General features: G+C 48.3%; 1 protein-coding gene across 1 annotated transcript in view; it reads left to right on the forward strand.

Annotated features, from left to right (window-relative positions):
• The window catches only part of HK2 (hexokinase 2), a 45,442-nt gene that overhangs the window by 9,392 nt on the left and 20,342 nt on the right, over positions 1 to 15,708 (forward strand). Inside the window, exons 2-3 of the mRNA XM_019545977.1 lie at positions 1,764 to 1,926; positions 13,609 to 13,757. Coding sequence (XP_019401522.1) covers positions 1,764 to 1,926; positions 13,609 to 13,757 — 312 coding nt within the window. The remainder of the gene's footprint in view (positions 1 to 1,763; positions 1,927 to 13,608; positions 13,758 to 15,708) is intronic.

Below are 15,708 nucleotides of genomic sequence, written 5' to 3' on the forward strand. Positions count from 1 at the left end.
TATTTGGACAGGACTTTTACAGCTCACGCTCCTTTCTATTTGGCAGTGAGGCAGGTCGAGTTTACTTAGCAGGAGTTACTAAGGCCTGTTACCTTAGCGCCAGCGTGTGGGCTGTGTCTGATCCCTGTGCAGCGAGTGAAAGTAAATAGCTGGGGAAGCAAAGGGAGTGTTTGACTTCCTGCTGGGTGGCGGATAAGGGGCGCCATAAACGGATCCTGTGCAACCTGCCAAGGGAAGAAAGTCCTGCCTAAGGTCGCTAGCTCTCATTCCCGTCTGCCTATTAGCCTGGCCTCTGTTGGCCTCTTGATGCCTGTTGGATTTCTGTTCAGAACACATCAAAGTGTTAGCTGGGCTGGTGTGGTATTATTTACAGTGCAATTGCATCTTGCTGCCCCTGTCCACCAGGGCCACTGTGCAAAATGCTGTACAAAATGTACAGGCTCCCCTGCAAATTGCTTACCCCATAAGTAGTATCTGCTAGTGACTGGCCAGATTCCAAACTGGGAGGCAGTAGGACCGGAAGCACACAAAGGATTCAGATAAAATGACAAGTCTTACTTCTGCTTCTGCTCACTGCTGTCGACACTTAGCCACCTCCTCTGGTAAGGTCACTTAGCCAGATGGATGTCTCTGGCCTGTGAAATGAAATTGCCTTGTTGCTATACAGCCCTGTCAAAAGTTTTGAGTTCAATCGCTGGTGAGCAAGGCTCTACTTCGGGGCCTTCAGAAAGGCTGGGTGGAGCTGTCCTTTTTCTTGCAGGTGCCTTTTAATCAGGTTTTAAATGAAGTGATCAAAAGGTCTTCTGGAAGAAACTGGGCCACTGCCTTTTCTCTTTGCCTGGTACGTGTACCTGCCACAGTGTTTATCAGGAGAGAAATGGTAGTAATGGGCATTAAAGTCAGAGGAAGTTCTTCCTCCTGCGATCAGTTTTGAAGGGTAAGAAGCAGAGCTAGGTGCAGACAGTTTTTAATAGGATTTGGTCACCTCTGCGGCCTCTGCCAGCCTCTTTTAATGTCTAGGCAGCTTTGCAGTGGTGGGTGGCTTTATGGGGTTTTTTGTCTGTTGGTGCCACGGGTGGTCCACAGGCCCACTACAGTGACACAGAATAAGAAACAGAAATAAGAATAAGAAACGGAATAAGAAAGGCATTGATTGCTAACAGTGTGTCCAAGAATGCTAGTGCTGCTGGGCCATGGACCATGAGTAACCCTTTCAAGCCCATAGATGATTGTGCTGGCTCAAGTCAGAGGCAAGATGACAGCGCAGTAGGGGGGAAGCATGTCCTGCGTCTGCCCTTGCCTTGTCCTCTTGATAAAAGGGAAATGGCAATCTCCCGTCAGGGACCTCCAGGCTCATTTCACAGGGCCTGACGAGGAGGGTCTTGGCACAGGTTTGGTAGGGAAAGAGCTGGTCCCTGGTTATGTCACGTCCGCTCAAAGACTGAGGTCTCAGAAGAGCTAAGCATCAGAAGCTCCTGTTCATGATGGGAGCTCCAGGTGCTCAACAGGACTGACATACTGTTTCTCTGCCTGCCTCAGTTTCAATGTGCTAGCAAAGTGTCATGGCTTATACTCCTATGACTGCTTAAAGAGGATAACAGCCTACTATTGCCAGCCATCATTCTTTGAGCTGATAGAGGCATGTATGTTAGTGCTGAAGATACCAAGGTTGGTCCCTGCTAGTGACCTCTGGTTGGGTGGCATTGTCCAGCCTTCTTATGGGCACAGCAGCCCCCTTACCGTCTTTTCTTTCCCCCTTTCAGATCGACAAGTATCTTTACCACATGCGGCTTTCAGATGAGACTATCCAGGAGGTGGCTGAACGGTTCCGAAAGGAGATGGAGAAAGGCCTGGGAGCAGACACCAACCCCACAGCCTCAGTAAAGATGTTGCCTACGTTTGTCAGATCCACCCCAGATGGGACAGGTAAAGTGTTGTAGAGAAATACTCACACTGTGCATTGCTTTCGTCCTCACAGCCACTTGCCTTCTCCTGCCTCTTCTTTATTTTTCTTTGGCCTCCCCCCCCACTCCCTCCTGTTCTCAAGTCCGCGGCTGCCAGTAGATGAACTGGCCTCTGAGTGACTCAGAGAAACATGTAACAAGAAGTGGCCCCTTAAAGCCAGAGCTTCCTGTGATGTTTCCCAGAACTCCCCCTGCAAGCTAGGAGAGCTCAGATGCCATGTCGATATTACAGGGCACAGCACAGGATGGCTGGAACGAGATTGTTTGGCGAGAGGATTTCATGGAATAGCATTGTTTGGCCCAAACTAAAGGTGAAGCAGCTTGTCTGTCTCAACTAGCTGCAGTCTTGGAGAAGCACGAGTTTGTATTGTGATGTGTAAGGTCTGCCTAGGAGTCAGGGCTGGCAAGAAGTCAGCTGGAGAGTGTACTCTGACAGCTCATAGAGTCCTGGAAAAAACGTGCTCACAGCCTGGAAAGGCAAGTCAAGGGATTTCTGAGCAATGAGCCAACTTCAGACTTGCCTGCTCCCTTACAGACAGACACCAGAGCTGCCTGTACATGAAGTAGGTATGTTCGTAGGCTTACAAATCCAAGCTAGGTTGGAGGAAAAGTACTCTGTCCACCCACTGCAGATCCAGTGTGGATGGGTCTCTGCACAGAGGAGTCAGCGCCGAGTGAGCACTATCTACCTGATGTAGCTCCCGCTTTATGTCCGGTTTTCTCCTGACATCCATTCAGTAAGTTTACCCTGCCATGAAATCAGTTTAACAGGGCAGTAGAATTAAGAAAACAATCTCTTTGAGAAGTTGTACGCGTATGTGTATATTCTCTTATATAGTGCTTTTCACCAATAAGCTCAAAGGCCTTCACATAGAAAGTCAGCATCTATGCCCCCATTTTATAGGAGGAGGCGTAGAGAAGAGAAGGGACTTGTCCAAGATTGCCCAGTGTGGCAGTAACAGAGTCCAGTCTCCTGACTCCCAGTCTGGTGCTCCATGCATTTCCAGGAACACAGGTTTCAGATGACTGTAGCTCTAAGCTGCTTCATGGTGATATGGTATAGCATTTGCTTACATTCTTTTGACATTACCTCTCTTTAGAAGTTAGTAGGCTGATCCCACCAAGTGCTACATACCCTTTTCTCCCAGGAGAGGCATAAAAGTCTCCCCCACCCCATACTGTCTGCCCGAGTCTTGGTATATGACATGAATGTAGAAAACCAAAGGCATTTCTTAACCAATTTATCATTTAATTTGCATGGTTTCCTCCCCTTTGTTGGACAGATTAAGGGCAGGGAGGAATCCCATTGTTAGAAGCAAAGTTGCTTGGGGCAGGGACTCTGTCATAAGCTCTTGAAAGGCTCCGGGGAAGATCAGAGCCCAGTCATGCACAAAGGTACTGTAATAATGATAGCAGCAAAGCACGGGCATTATTAACATTTCTAGGTGGATGAGTGGGGAGACACTGGTATAGGATTTGGTGGCTTGAGTTAATAGATTGCTGGAGTGGCCTCAGTGCAGGGATTTGTGGCCTTAAGTCAGGGAATCACAAGTGTGCAGTGCAACTCCTTATGTCTCTTGCACAAGGAGAGAGATGCCTGGCAAACATTTCCTTGCAGGCTGCCACTGGTGCAGCTCTGCTGTGTGTAGAAATAGTGAGGAGTCTAGGGCAGGTAGATTGCTGGGGTATTATGCGCTGCATTGATTAGACATGCTCAAAGCAGGGCAGATGGGTTTGAATACTGGAAGCAGCTTGGTCCCCCTCTGCTGCCTCTTGCAGAAGTGCAGGCAGAGCAAAGGAAGGGAATGGGTTGGAGGCTGTCAAGAGAAGACTTCAGGCAGGGGAAGAAGGATCTGGCAGGCTATTGGGAAGATTGAGCTTGGCTCTAAGAGGGTGCAGTGCCTGTGGGCTTGACTGGACTGCTCCTTTGGCCACTAGCTGGGCACAGAAAGCCTGATGACCTTCCTAGCTGGCTCCTGACTGGAAATAGCTTGAGCAGTGAGGAGTTGGCTAGGAGGAGGGGTTGAATTGCCAAAGAGCCTAGTCTTCCCTTCCTTTCTTTTCCCTTCCTGTCCCCAGCTGCCCTGCTGCTGCTCTGTATTTCTGCCTGTTGCTTCCAGCAATGCCTAAAAGCAAGCAGGTGCTGTCTCCCACCCCAAGTCACGGCCAAATGGCAGGCCAAGGGCCCAGCCACTTCCTCCATGGACAGAAGGTCTGTTCTGAAGGCAGTTCCTGCTCTGTGCCCCTGTCTGGTACCAGCCAGGCGCAGGGAAGCTGCAGTGTCCCTGGAAGGAGTAAGGTGCCTCCTCTGCTGTCTCTGTGGCTTTCTCTCCTACTGGAGGAGGCAAATTAACTTGGCCAGCGCATGTGGCCTTAGAGGCAAGCCCGGCTTGCGGAGCAGAAGAGGCAGTCTGTGGTTTTTCTCTTCTCTTAAGCCTTTGAGGGTAAAAGGTTAATGTTGTGGGTGAGCTCCAAGAGTCAACAGTGGTTGTAGATGCAAGGGCAAATTTGTGCAGCACATCTACCAAGGTTATATTCACAGCAGGTGCGCTGCTTAGCGGCTTGGCCTTTGCAGCACTGACCCTAGACACCCTCACTCTGGGAGCCAGTTTGTATTCAGTGCTTCCTCTGCAGATCATATCTTGCACATGTAACTTCTTCCCTCCTCCCTCACCCCAACCTCAGCTGGAGTTGGCCTCATGCCTGGGGGCAGGAATTAGATTTAAATCTGTTTAAATATTCATGTTTAATATATATCTTTTTTATTAGGATTTAGTACGTTTTGCCCTTGGGGATGTTGGAGGACTCCAGCCCAAGTTCGTGTGTGCACGTCTGCATGTTCACATGCATGTGCCTTGAGCTGAGGTCAGACCTTGCATGCAGGATAGGCAGGCATCCCCAGTCCACCACAGTGTGAGAAGGAGGCTGGGTGGCTGGTACCTACAGCACAGTTGGCTGGTTTCCATCACCATTGCAGCAGCAAGCCTGGGAATTGACTGTATTTTTGCTTCTTAATGATAGTTTGCCAAACTCCAGACCTCAGCAATGAGAGGGTTTTTTTTAAAAGAAATCCTTTCAGTCGGGTGATGCCAAGCAGCACAAACACACAGCAGTCGGGGTTGTGTCTGTGCAGTGTGTCATGCAGGAAAACCCTGATGCAACAATTCCTGGAACAACGGCTTGAGGAGGGCCTGCTCTGCAAGGGTTGGGAATGGGGAATTAAAAGGGTGAGGTTTCCCCAGTGCAAAGCAAGATGGCATTTTGAGTTGCTTGCAGCTTCTCTGTCTCTGCCTCTGATTTTGTGGGGAGTCTTAGGACAAGCAGGGACAGGGTAGGTAGGTGAACTCTAGGATGCACCTAAGTGTTTTGCCAGGCTGCAGCAGGGTGCCAGTGCTTTTGGGATGGTGTCCAGAGAGATTGTGACCATTGCATGAGACAGAAACTCCACGTTCTTGCCCATGGACCAGATCTCCTGGGGTTCTTTGTTCTTTTTCAGGGACTGGTGACTTGGTGCACTTCCTGCTGCCTGGTTGGCTAAATTCCTGCTGCTGCTTTTATGGCATGATTTAAGTGAACAGCTGTTGTGCTTCATCCTGGAGAGGAGCACTGGTCCAGACACTACCTGCTGCTGTTAATCCCTAGCAACAGCCACTCTGGATTCCCTGAGTCAGTTTTGGGGGTCCATTTGGAGGAGAAACAATTGGTAAAAATGTAAGGTCATGACTAGAAGAGCTGCTTGGACAGACCACACACGGCAGTCTGAGCCAAAACACTGTCCCGTAGTGCTGTGGCTATCAGCTCTGCTAGTAGTACCATGTGGTGTAGGGTGGCAGCTGTGTGGGTGTGTGTTGTCTTAATGATAAATGTTTCCAGGCTTGGCTTGATACCATTTGTGCAGATAATTCTTGCTGTGGAAGGAAAGCTGCATGTGAGGGCAGGGATGGAGCCACAGGAACAGAGGTACAGCTTGGAAATTCCAGGATTTCCACCTCTTCCTTTTTTACCTCTTTTCCTTCAGGCCCTTGTTCTGCCTTAGGGCACTGGGTAATCAGTCTGAATCGTCTTCAGCAATCTGCCAGTGCCCATCCAAACCTTTCTGGCGCAAGGAGGCAGACCTCTGGGAGAACCAGCTGATCCTGGAAGACCCCTTCAGCTTTGGGCCTCGTAATGGGAAATGGTGCCATAGCCTAGAAGGGACCACAGGCTTTTCCCGAAGCCAGTGCTTCTGACTGAGCTTCTTAAACAATCAAGACCTGAATTGTCATCTGGGCAGCAGATAACATGTAATCAAACTGCAAGTTGGTTGCTTCTCTGCCTTGAAGAAAAACCTCTGATCAGGAAGCCTGGGTCTTGCTTGTGCAGGGCAGAGTGTTCTCATCTAAGAGGTGTTTCCATTTCTCAGCTGCTTTGTAGAGGACATTTTCCAGATAGGCCACAGCCGTTGAAAAGAGCCTATGTAGCCAGCCTGGACCTCTTGGAGCCTACTTAAAAAAGCCGCATTCTGGAGACAACACGTATGCTTCTGTGTAGACAAGACTTGCTGAGTGTCCTGCAGCACTCAGCTGTAGTTCCCCAGAGGTATTACACAGCCCAGGAAGTGACAGGAACTGCATTTTTCAGATGAGGTGACTGAGGAACAGAGTTGGGAGCAGACTCTTGACTACAGCTGTCTGGTCCTCCATCAGGACCTGCCCTAAAGGAGTGGGATCAGACACTGAGCTGGAAATCACATGGGGCTGTTGTTTTCCTTGTTCAGGCTAGATCTTTCATCAGGGAGTGTCTTCCATGCTCCTGTAGGTAATAGGTCACTTTTGCAACCACCCTTTTGCTCCAGACACCGGATGACTAGTTTCCGAGTTATGCAGATCTGACTTGGGTCATGTGCAGTGGAATGAACAGCTGCTTTGCGCTCAGAAATGGGACCTGATGAGCCAACTTCTGGCAGTGTGCTGCTTGCCTGCCTTTTCAGGGGTTAATTGAAACACTGACTGCCTTTATCCCTGCTTATGGTTTCGCTTTGACAATGCACTAAAAGAGTAAGATGAGCCGGAGGGGGTGGTCAAACATAATTAAGTTTTCTTGAGGCAAATGAATGGAGCAGCTTTTTACTGGAAAGTGGTGATGTAGCTAAATGATCTCTCTGCTTTGTTCAGTAGACATTGCGTGTGTTTCCACCCCTTACTACCCTCCCCAGCTGGCAGGGCCTTTTCCATTACACTCAAGGCATTACTGGTATTTGTGCATTTCCTTCTTCCTGAACTTGCCCGAAGCTGAAATGCTTTGGGTTGGCCAGTCTGAAATTGAGGAAGTTAGTCAGTGCAGTGCTGTGCTGCTTTGTGTAATCATACGTACCACACCCTTTTTATTACCTGCTGTGTCTCTCCAGAGCTGTAAAAGTACTGCCAACCATCAGGAAGGCTGAGTGCGCTCTTTTTTCCCCACTGGTTTAACTCTGCCTATGACTTGGCCTGGGTGATGTCAAATGAGACATAGGCACCACGTGTGGGTACTGAGTTAACACAAGTTCCTCTGGAGAGAACAGCACCTTTAATTGCCAGATTTTGCTTTCTAGAGGCTTCCTAGTCTCTAAGGTACCACTCAGCTCTGCCTTCTGCTTTCTCTTGTAATGAATGTATCCTGCTCCCAGCCCTCCCTAGCTCATGGTTTTGCAGTGTTTCATAACCAGGTTCCTGTAATGTATAACACCCTTGCTTTGCCCTGTGGGGTTAATTACTGAAATGTCACTTTCCTGTTCAGAATGTCACTTTGCACATTTAATTTTACATGCATACCCATTCTTTGTGTTTAATGATGTAGGCTGTAACTTATAGAAGCTGATGCCTTTCTGAATCAGTTAGTCTGTAAAGTGCCACGCTGCCCTGCCTTCATCCTTAACCACATGACCTTGGATGCCTGGGTATACTGTTGCTTTGGGGTTAGTGCAACCCTCAACATATTTAGGCTGGGGTTTTCAAAGGAGCCCAAGAGAACTGGATGTCTGTCTCTTGTTGAAATTCAAAGGATGTTCAGTGCCTAACTCCCTGCAGCTCTTGGAGCAATAGGTTGGGGTTTTTAAGTGCTGTGCACTGACAGTAACACCAAGAGTTAAGTTGTGCACTCAGGTTGTGATGCATGGTGGGTGGAAGGATCTTGAATGCCATATTTTTTCACATACAACATACCACAAAATAATACACACCTTGTTTTGGAAAGGGAGAGTAGCAGCAGCTAGGGAGCTGAGCCTGCTCATTGAGAATCCCCATGCAGATTTTACTTCACTTTTGCCCAGGTAGGGGCAGAAATGGCTTTTAGCATATTTCTCGCATATGATGCACACTGCAATTTCCAGCAGCTGTTTTTTGGGTGGGAAAAAAAGGATGCTGTATGTGAGAGCATACAGTCAAGTATTTAATCTGCACTGAACTTCAGCCCCAGTGTTATTCTGATAGAGGGCCAAACAGGAGAGACTACTTGCTGATAATACTGAGTGGTAAAGTATTCTGCTGCTCTAGACTCAGGTCAGAAGCTGTCCAGCTTGATCTGCCATTGGAAAATGAAGGTACCAACTCATTCAGGTTAGGGAATCAAAGGCAGCTGCTCATGATGCTGGCCACATCCCTCCCTTGTGTGCTGTTGGCTACAGAGACTGGTTTGCTCCAACCATGCTAGCCAGGAAGCCTTCAGACTTGCTAATAAGTTTTCATGTCATGGCCAGTTTAAGTTTCTCAATCTGCCGGGCCCAGCTCTGATCTGACTGCCACCACTTCAAATCCTCTAAAGTGTAAACTGGACTTGGGCCTGATTTTGTTCTTGGGTTTTAAAACTATGTTAGGCTCCTGCTGTACCATCAGCTTCATTTGGTGTTATGGTGTTCAGTGTCACCTTTTCTGCTCCAATTCTTTTGCTAGAATAGTCGAAACTTTATGAAATAACCACAGAATAGTGTTCATTGGTGAACCTACAACAATATGATTGTAATGAGCAGAGAAACATCAATGAGAAAGCTGTGTTTTTTGCTTCCCTTTGTTCCCACATCGGACAAAGTCTGGATCTGCTCCAACGTTTTTTTTCCTCCCCTTTTTTAAGCTGACTAGCTTGAATATTCCAGATCCCTTCTACCAACCCATGTTCTGGAGTCTGCGACATCTTATCTGTGGGGCCCCAGGACTCGAAAGTCCTGTGCAAGGGGCTGGATGGGGGAGATGAATAAAAACAGCATTGTTTCAAATATTTGAAAGTGTGTTTTAAAGCCAGGGGGAAAACCCCTGCAGTTTCCTGGGCTCTTTTTTTTCCAGCATCTGCTTGGGGTAAGCCAGTGAGCAACTTACTGACTAGTGCATTGAAAAACTCTTTTAGGTGATAGATAGCACTGGAGCGCTCTTTCCTTCATGAGTTCACCATACACTGTAAGTTAATCCTTTCCTCGCCCAGTCAGCCTGGGATCTTCTGCAGGGGCTTTATGTATCCTGACAGAGCTACACTTCACATGCCATTGGCCCTGGGGTCTCCGGTCATGTCAAAACTGGTCTCTTCCCCCCTGCTCTTTAGGGCCCTTCTGCTCCCAGCTGCTGTCCAGATCAGCTGATATCCCCACCAGTGTTGCTGAAGATGAATGGATCTACAAGCTGTCATCTCCCCTTTGCCTCACAGTATCAACTGGTTGGTCACAAATGGGACTAATGGGTCTCTGCTGGTTGGTCACAAGTGGGCATGCCCTGATGGGTCTACTGGATTCTGCAGTAGATGGTCCACAGCAGAAGCTTTGTTTGTACAATGTTGCCACTGGGGCTGGTTGTTGGAGGTCAGAGCTGAGGCCAAACCACTCAGTTCGGGGTCCAGTGGATAAAACATTAGCCCAAGTCTGACCTGTTCTGCCATGCACCCTCAGTGTGGCCTGTGGTCTTACTCTACCTCTGTCTGCCCTCCATAAACTGGGAGTCACATATCACAGAGGGTATTCTGACGATAAGTCCATTAAACAATTCTGAGCTGCTCAAATGTTGTGGTACTGGCTCTGGGTAAGCCCCTTAGTTAAATAATAGTCTTTGTAGCATATGTTAATGACCAAATGAGAGCTTGGGTTACTTTTATGGTCCAGCTTTCCCCCTTGAATTAGGGTGCTATATGTCACTATTGACCTGGATTTGAATGAGCTGCAGAGAAGTTAAAGTCCCTAGGTACCACTTAGCCTTGCTGCACAATACCTTATATATTCACATCTCGCACTCACCTTTCCCCCCTCAGATTAGCTATTCAAAACTGGGTGGCTGTCTTAAACCAGGAAACTGATTCTGACTAGTTTGGTAAAAAAGGGTTCACAGATGGGATGCAGAGCAGGGATTTGAGAGAGCAAGTGTTAATGCCCCATATCTCTTATGTGACCTTGGGCAAGTTACTTAATCTTTCGGGCCTCAGCATCACACAGCATTGGGCCACGTGACTGATGCCCCCGTCTGTTCCCTGAATAGGTTGTCCTAGTAACTACCAAGCAGGGCTGGGCAGCTCCTTTCTTGACTCCCTTCATATTCATGGGCTTTCACAAGTCACCTAAGCTACCTGACCTGTAGAGGAGATTGGGTTCACCCGGTCCAGGAGAGAAACAGCATGTTGGCTGGACATGGGTGTGGTATGGGTGTCAGGCCCTCCAGCTTCAAACCCTAGTTCTGCTTCCAGGTGGTTGTGTGGTCTTCGGCAAGTCCCAAACCAATGTGCTGTCTATGCCTTGGTTTCCCTCTGTACACATATCCATCCTCACAGTGGGGAGCTGCCAGCCTGGATCAACATTTTAAAAATTGCCTGGAGGTCTGTGCAAGTCATCAGCCGAAATGTCTTCATAGTTCCTTCCCCTGAGAGTTAAGGGAGTGATTGTATTGTTCACATTAGCCCTTAGCACCCGAAGCTCTTGGTGTCAAGGAAGGATCTGGCTGCTGTATTCTGCTCCAGCCCGCTGCTGCTTGACTACCTGGTGCAAACGCCAGGTACTCCAGGTTCTTGCTAGAGAAGGTACAAGTTGCCAAGTCCTGGCCTGGCTCAGAGGGCTGGGTGGCTTGGCCCTGAGGTTTTATATGAATCATTAAACAGATTGGGTGGGGATGGTTCAGGGCAAAGGCAGAAAATTCCAGTATTGCCTCAGCAATAAGATAACCAGCTTGGCACCAACAGAGACATCAGTGGTCTGGGTGGAACTGGAAAGCTGAAGTCAGTACAAAGCTCTCATCTCTGGCACGCTCAAGTTGGCTAACTTTGGACCAGCAGGAAGGTGCCTTAGCATCCTGCTCCTAACCAGCCACCACATTCACAGAACCTGCCAGCTCCACCAGCAATAGACGGATGCTGAAAACCATCCCACCTCTCCCCTGGCAGTTGTCTGGGTGTCCCCAAAGCTCTCCCTACTCTGTTACGGAGCCATATCCAGTTTAACTTCTCTGTCCTGGCAGGCGGGGATCGCCAGTGTCTTGTCAAAGGAGGATTTATATGAGATTTTAAAGAAATCCCCTCTTTGTCTTTTCTACCTTGGATCTTAGCAGGTTTTTAGTTTCCTTGGTCTGAAAGACATTTTTAATAGGATTTTATAAGAGAATTGTTGTGTGAGCTTCCCAGTGACTGATTTTTTTCTCCGCCTCACCCAAGTTCTTGGAATGCCGACCCCATAATGATCCCGGGAAAGCTCGTGTTGCCAGTCAGTGCCCCACAGACTTGGACAGTAAGCTGTCTTTTCAGCTGAAGTCACTGGAGATGCTCACTGGCCCTGTGTCATTTGAATACTAATAAAGTGCATTTTTTGTTTCAACTGTAGCCCCTTTGTCACAGGATCTCTGGGCACAATGCAGTCCCTAGGCTCTATAATCCATCTGGAGTAGCCAGCACAGCAGATTTAGTGTATTCAGAAATTAAAGAGTGCTGATAGAGGGTTTCCCCCCCATCCCCTCTACCTCCCTCCCCCTGCCCGGAGCTAGGTATTTGATATAGCAAGCTTGGCACTTTTCCCGAATTGTACTGACGATTCTACTTAGTTGTCCTGGACTCCGCAATGGGCCACCTTGGGGGGCTGGAAAATAAAGCTGAAAACTTAAAAAAAGAACAATAGAAAAGTGCGTGTGTGCAGGGAGAACAACTCCTTGATAAGTCTCCTGTGAGAGATGGTACAGCTAATAACCCTGCAGGTTTCTCAAACCAGTTCATATAAATGTGGCCATAACCCAGAGAAACTCTGTTAAGTCACATGTGACCAAGCCAAGTCACAGAGATTACCTGTTTTTGCAGAGTCTATCTAGCCTGCTTTTTGTTGTTAACTCTTTACTTGCAGCAATCAAGCTAGGTGGGTATCCTTGATTCCCACTCCTGTCCATCCTTTACCCTGGCTGCTTTTGAGGGATAGATGAATGTTACTTCATGTCTCTGGGATGATGTGGGATTCAGAATTGGGTTCTCTGTGTTCTCTGTTAAGTATCTGAGTACCCGATACAGATCTGAGTACCTGACATTGTTAGATTTTCCTGGCTGGGATGTGCTGCTGTATTCACCAGCATCAGTGCAATTACTCTGATTTTACTCCAATATAAGCAAGAGGAGCCTCAGTTGCCAGTTCTAAAATTGGCTCAAGCGTGTGGCGACAATCCTGTGATGCTTCACGGGTATCTGTTCTTTCTTTCCCCTTCTGATCCCGTGGTCTCTTCTGTTGACATTGTCAAATCCTTCCTTGAGGGGAGGAAAGCCTTGCTTTGAAATCCCTCAGATGAATTCCTCAGCCATCACATGGGATGACTTCTTGGAATGATTTGAGCAAGAGGTGCCACGAGTTTTCACTCACGTGTATATTATGAAAGAGCAGCGGGGGATGAAAAATAAAAACAAAACATGAGAGTCCTCCCCCTGACTACAGTTGTAGCCAGTTTTGCTGGAGGCACCATGTCGTGGTGCTCTAAGAACTAGCTTTGGTGCTGGATTTGCCTTGCCCAAGCCTGGGATTAAGCGACTTTCTCAAGATCACGCAACAAGGCCCTTGAAGAAGCAGCTAAGATTGTCTGACTTTACTTAACCTGCTCTAGGCAAGATGTGCTGCCTTGAGCCTTATCACTGGATACCAGGCCTACTCCACCTAGTTGTGAAAGATCCCAGGGGCCTGCCTCTCTTGCATAGCTGGTGCTTTGTCCAGGCATTGTTGGTCAAAGCTCTCCCATTAACCCGTGCAGTTTTCCGTGTGCTTGTTTTCAGCAGAGCCTTGTATTTCAGCAATGGCTGAAGGGCTTCTGAAATGTAGGGTCAGATACACCCAACAATGGTAACCATCAGCCCCTGCACTTATGGGGGCAATTGCTGTGCAGAGGGAGGGGTGTTACTAGAAGCATAGCCACTGCTTTTCTTTGTTTGGTTGTGCTGCCTTCAAACCCACTCAGCCTAGCTGGTGGGGCCAGAATTGGACCTATTGTTCACCTGGTTTAATTTTTGGGGTGGATTTGGTTCTCTGGATGATCAGAGATGGCAGAAGGATTGTACCATTGCCAGTGGTAGCACGTCTGGCCCCTGTAAGTAGGCAGTAATAACCTAGCTAAGTTTTAAAGATGCACGTGCATGTGTACATGTGCCCAGCAAAACAATTTGCAGCCTCTAACATAGTGTCATTCTTCTCTTTTTTCCCCTGCAGAAGATGGAGACTTCCTGGCCTTGGATCTTGGCGGCACCAATTTCCGCGTGCTGAGAGTGAAGGTGTCTGATAATGGACTGCAGAAGGTGGAGATGGAGAATCAGATCTATGCCATTCCAGAGGATCTCATGAGGGGCAGTGGGGTTCAGGTAGGCTAAACACCCCCCTCCCCTTTCCTTTGTGCACTCTTGTGGGATCCCGCAGCTTGCTGTGCCTTGCCAGCCCAGCTCTTCTGGCCACTCAGTGGAGAAGGAAATGGTGCTTGGGTACTGTGGCTGGGGACTCCCTAGAAATGCAGAGACCAAGATGCTCAAAGCTGACCAGTGGTTGCAGGTCTCTTGTGCCTTCTCTTCCTTAAAATAGAAGGTGGTTTCACCGGGCATTTCCTTTGTGTAGCATTTGTGCTTTAGCTGGTGGACGCCAGCTGCAGAGTTTGCCTTGACCAGCTGCCACGTGGCAAAAACCGTCCTTTGTCTTTCCAAGGGCTTCTTGACATGTTAAAATGGACCTGATTTTTTCTGGATACAATCTTAGTTTCCATGTGTCCAGTTTGGCACAGCTCAGAGAGGCCTTGTTTCAAAGTGGTTAGAGAATCGGGCCCATTTCAGAGATCTCGCGATGGGACTTTATAATGGTCTAGCTAAAATTGGCAGCCATGGCTTGTCTTCAGAATAGTAGCCAGCCCTGGAGTAGAAGACACGTCAGTTTTAATTCCCCTCTGATCCATATGACTGCTTCCCCTCCTGCTCCCTCTCCCCTCAACTCTGGCTAATCCCAGATTAAATCTTACATAAAATATCTATTTCCCTTCTCTTCCCCCAACTTCCCTCACCCCAATCGCTTCCCATGTCATTTTCCACCATCATATTTGCCATAGGGAGTACCCAGCCTTATACAGAGGAAAGAGCAACTCAGGGGTAATCAGTTTCCTGCTGCTGTTCAGGAGAATGGCCCTCACAGTCCATGTGCTCAGAAGTGGGGTGCTTCCTATATAGCTCTTTAGGGTAGCAAAGATCTGGGGGCAAAGGTATGATGGTGTTTCAAGAAAGCACTCATTTGATGGCAAGACATAGATGGGGTAGGGGTAAGAGGCTTATGTTGTATTTCCACCAATTTTGCCAGCCAGCTAAGGTAAAACCAGATATGTCCCTGCCCTTCTTAATGCTTAAGTTCCTCCAATTAATTGTGAATCTCATGATGACAGTGCTTTGCCGTGGACTGCACTCAAGGAGAAAGTCTAGCAGGAGGCAGAAGAGGGGTTCTAACTTGCCCTGGCCTAGCTCTATGGATGGGGACCTAGAAAATCTGCAAATGGAGAGCAGCAAGTTCATGTGGTGGAGGGATCAATTGGACATGTCTGCACCGCCTCCATGCCATGCCCCACTCACCCGCTTCTTCTCTGACAGCAGTGCTGAGCACACACCTGGCCCTAGTCTTGGGTTCACTACCTTGGTGCAAGGACTGGTCTGGACTTAGTGCTGCTTTATGGCGGTTACACTACCTCCCTTCTGGGAGCAGGCAGGCATGGTCCATGTTGCTCCTCAGTGAAGGCAATGTCAGAGAAAGGGTGCTATGGAGGATTTAGGTTGGGTGCATGAGTTCTGTGGAATATGCCTTGAAACTGCAAGCTGGTGCACTTTGGACCCAGTTTTGTGCCACTGGAAGGCAAACTGGACTAAACTGTCTGTCCAGCTGGCTTTGCTTTCCTTGTTAAATCCTCACCCATAGAAATGAGTCAGAGCTTAGTGAAGTCTCTTGGCAGACTTGTCTGTATGTTGGATTTACAGGAAGGTAGCTGGGGTGGAAAAAATGCCTAGAAATAAGCAACCGAGTGAGCTGAAGTGCAGTACTGTTCTGTAAACCCAGAGCAAGCAAACTGACCAGCAGCGAAGAGCAGTGTGTGTGCCACCTGGAGGGATGTAGCTGGCCAAGCCCAAACTGACAGTCTTGTCTGTGGTGGGAATATGCCCCCACTCCAGCTATGCAATATGCCCCACATGGAGATGGACAGAGCAGCTCTCTGACCCTGATGTGAAAATAGGGAGAAAGTAGGGAGAGGTGCACCAGTGCGAATTGCTGCTCATAAATAGGCCATGTGCT

The sequence above is a fragment of the Crocodylus porosus genome, unplaced genomic scaffold (assembly GCF_001723895.1).
Source record: "Crocodylus porosus isolate Cpor-Errol unplaced genomic scaffold, CroPor_comp1, whole genome shotgun sequence".
Lineage (NCBI taxonomy): Eukaryota > Metazoa > Chordata > Crocodylia > Crocodylidae > Crocodylus > Crocodylus porosus.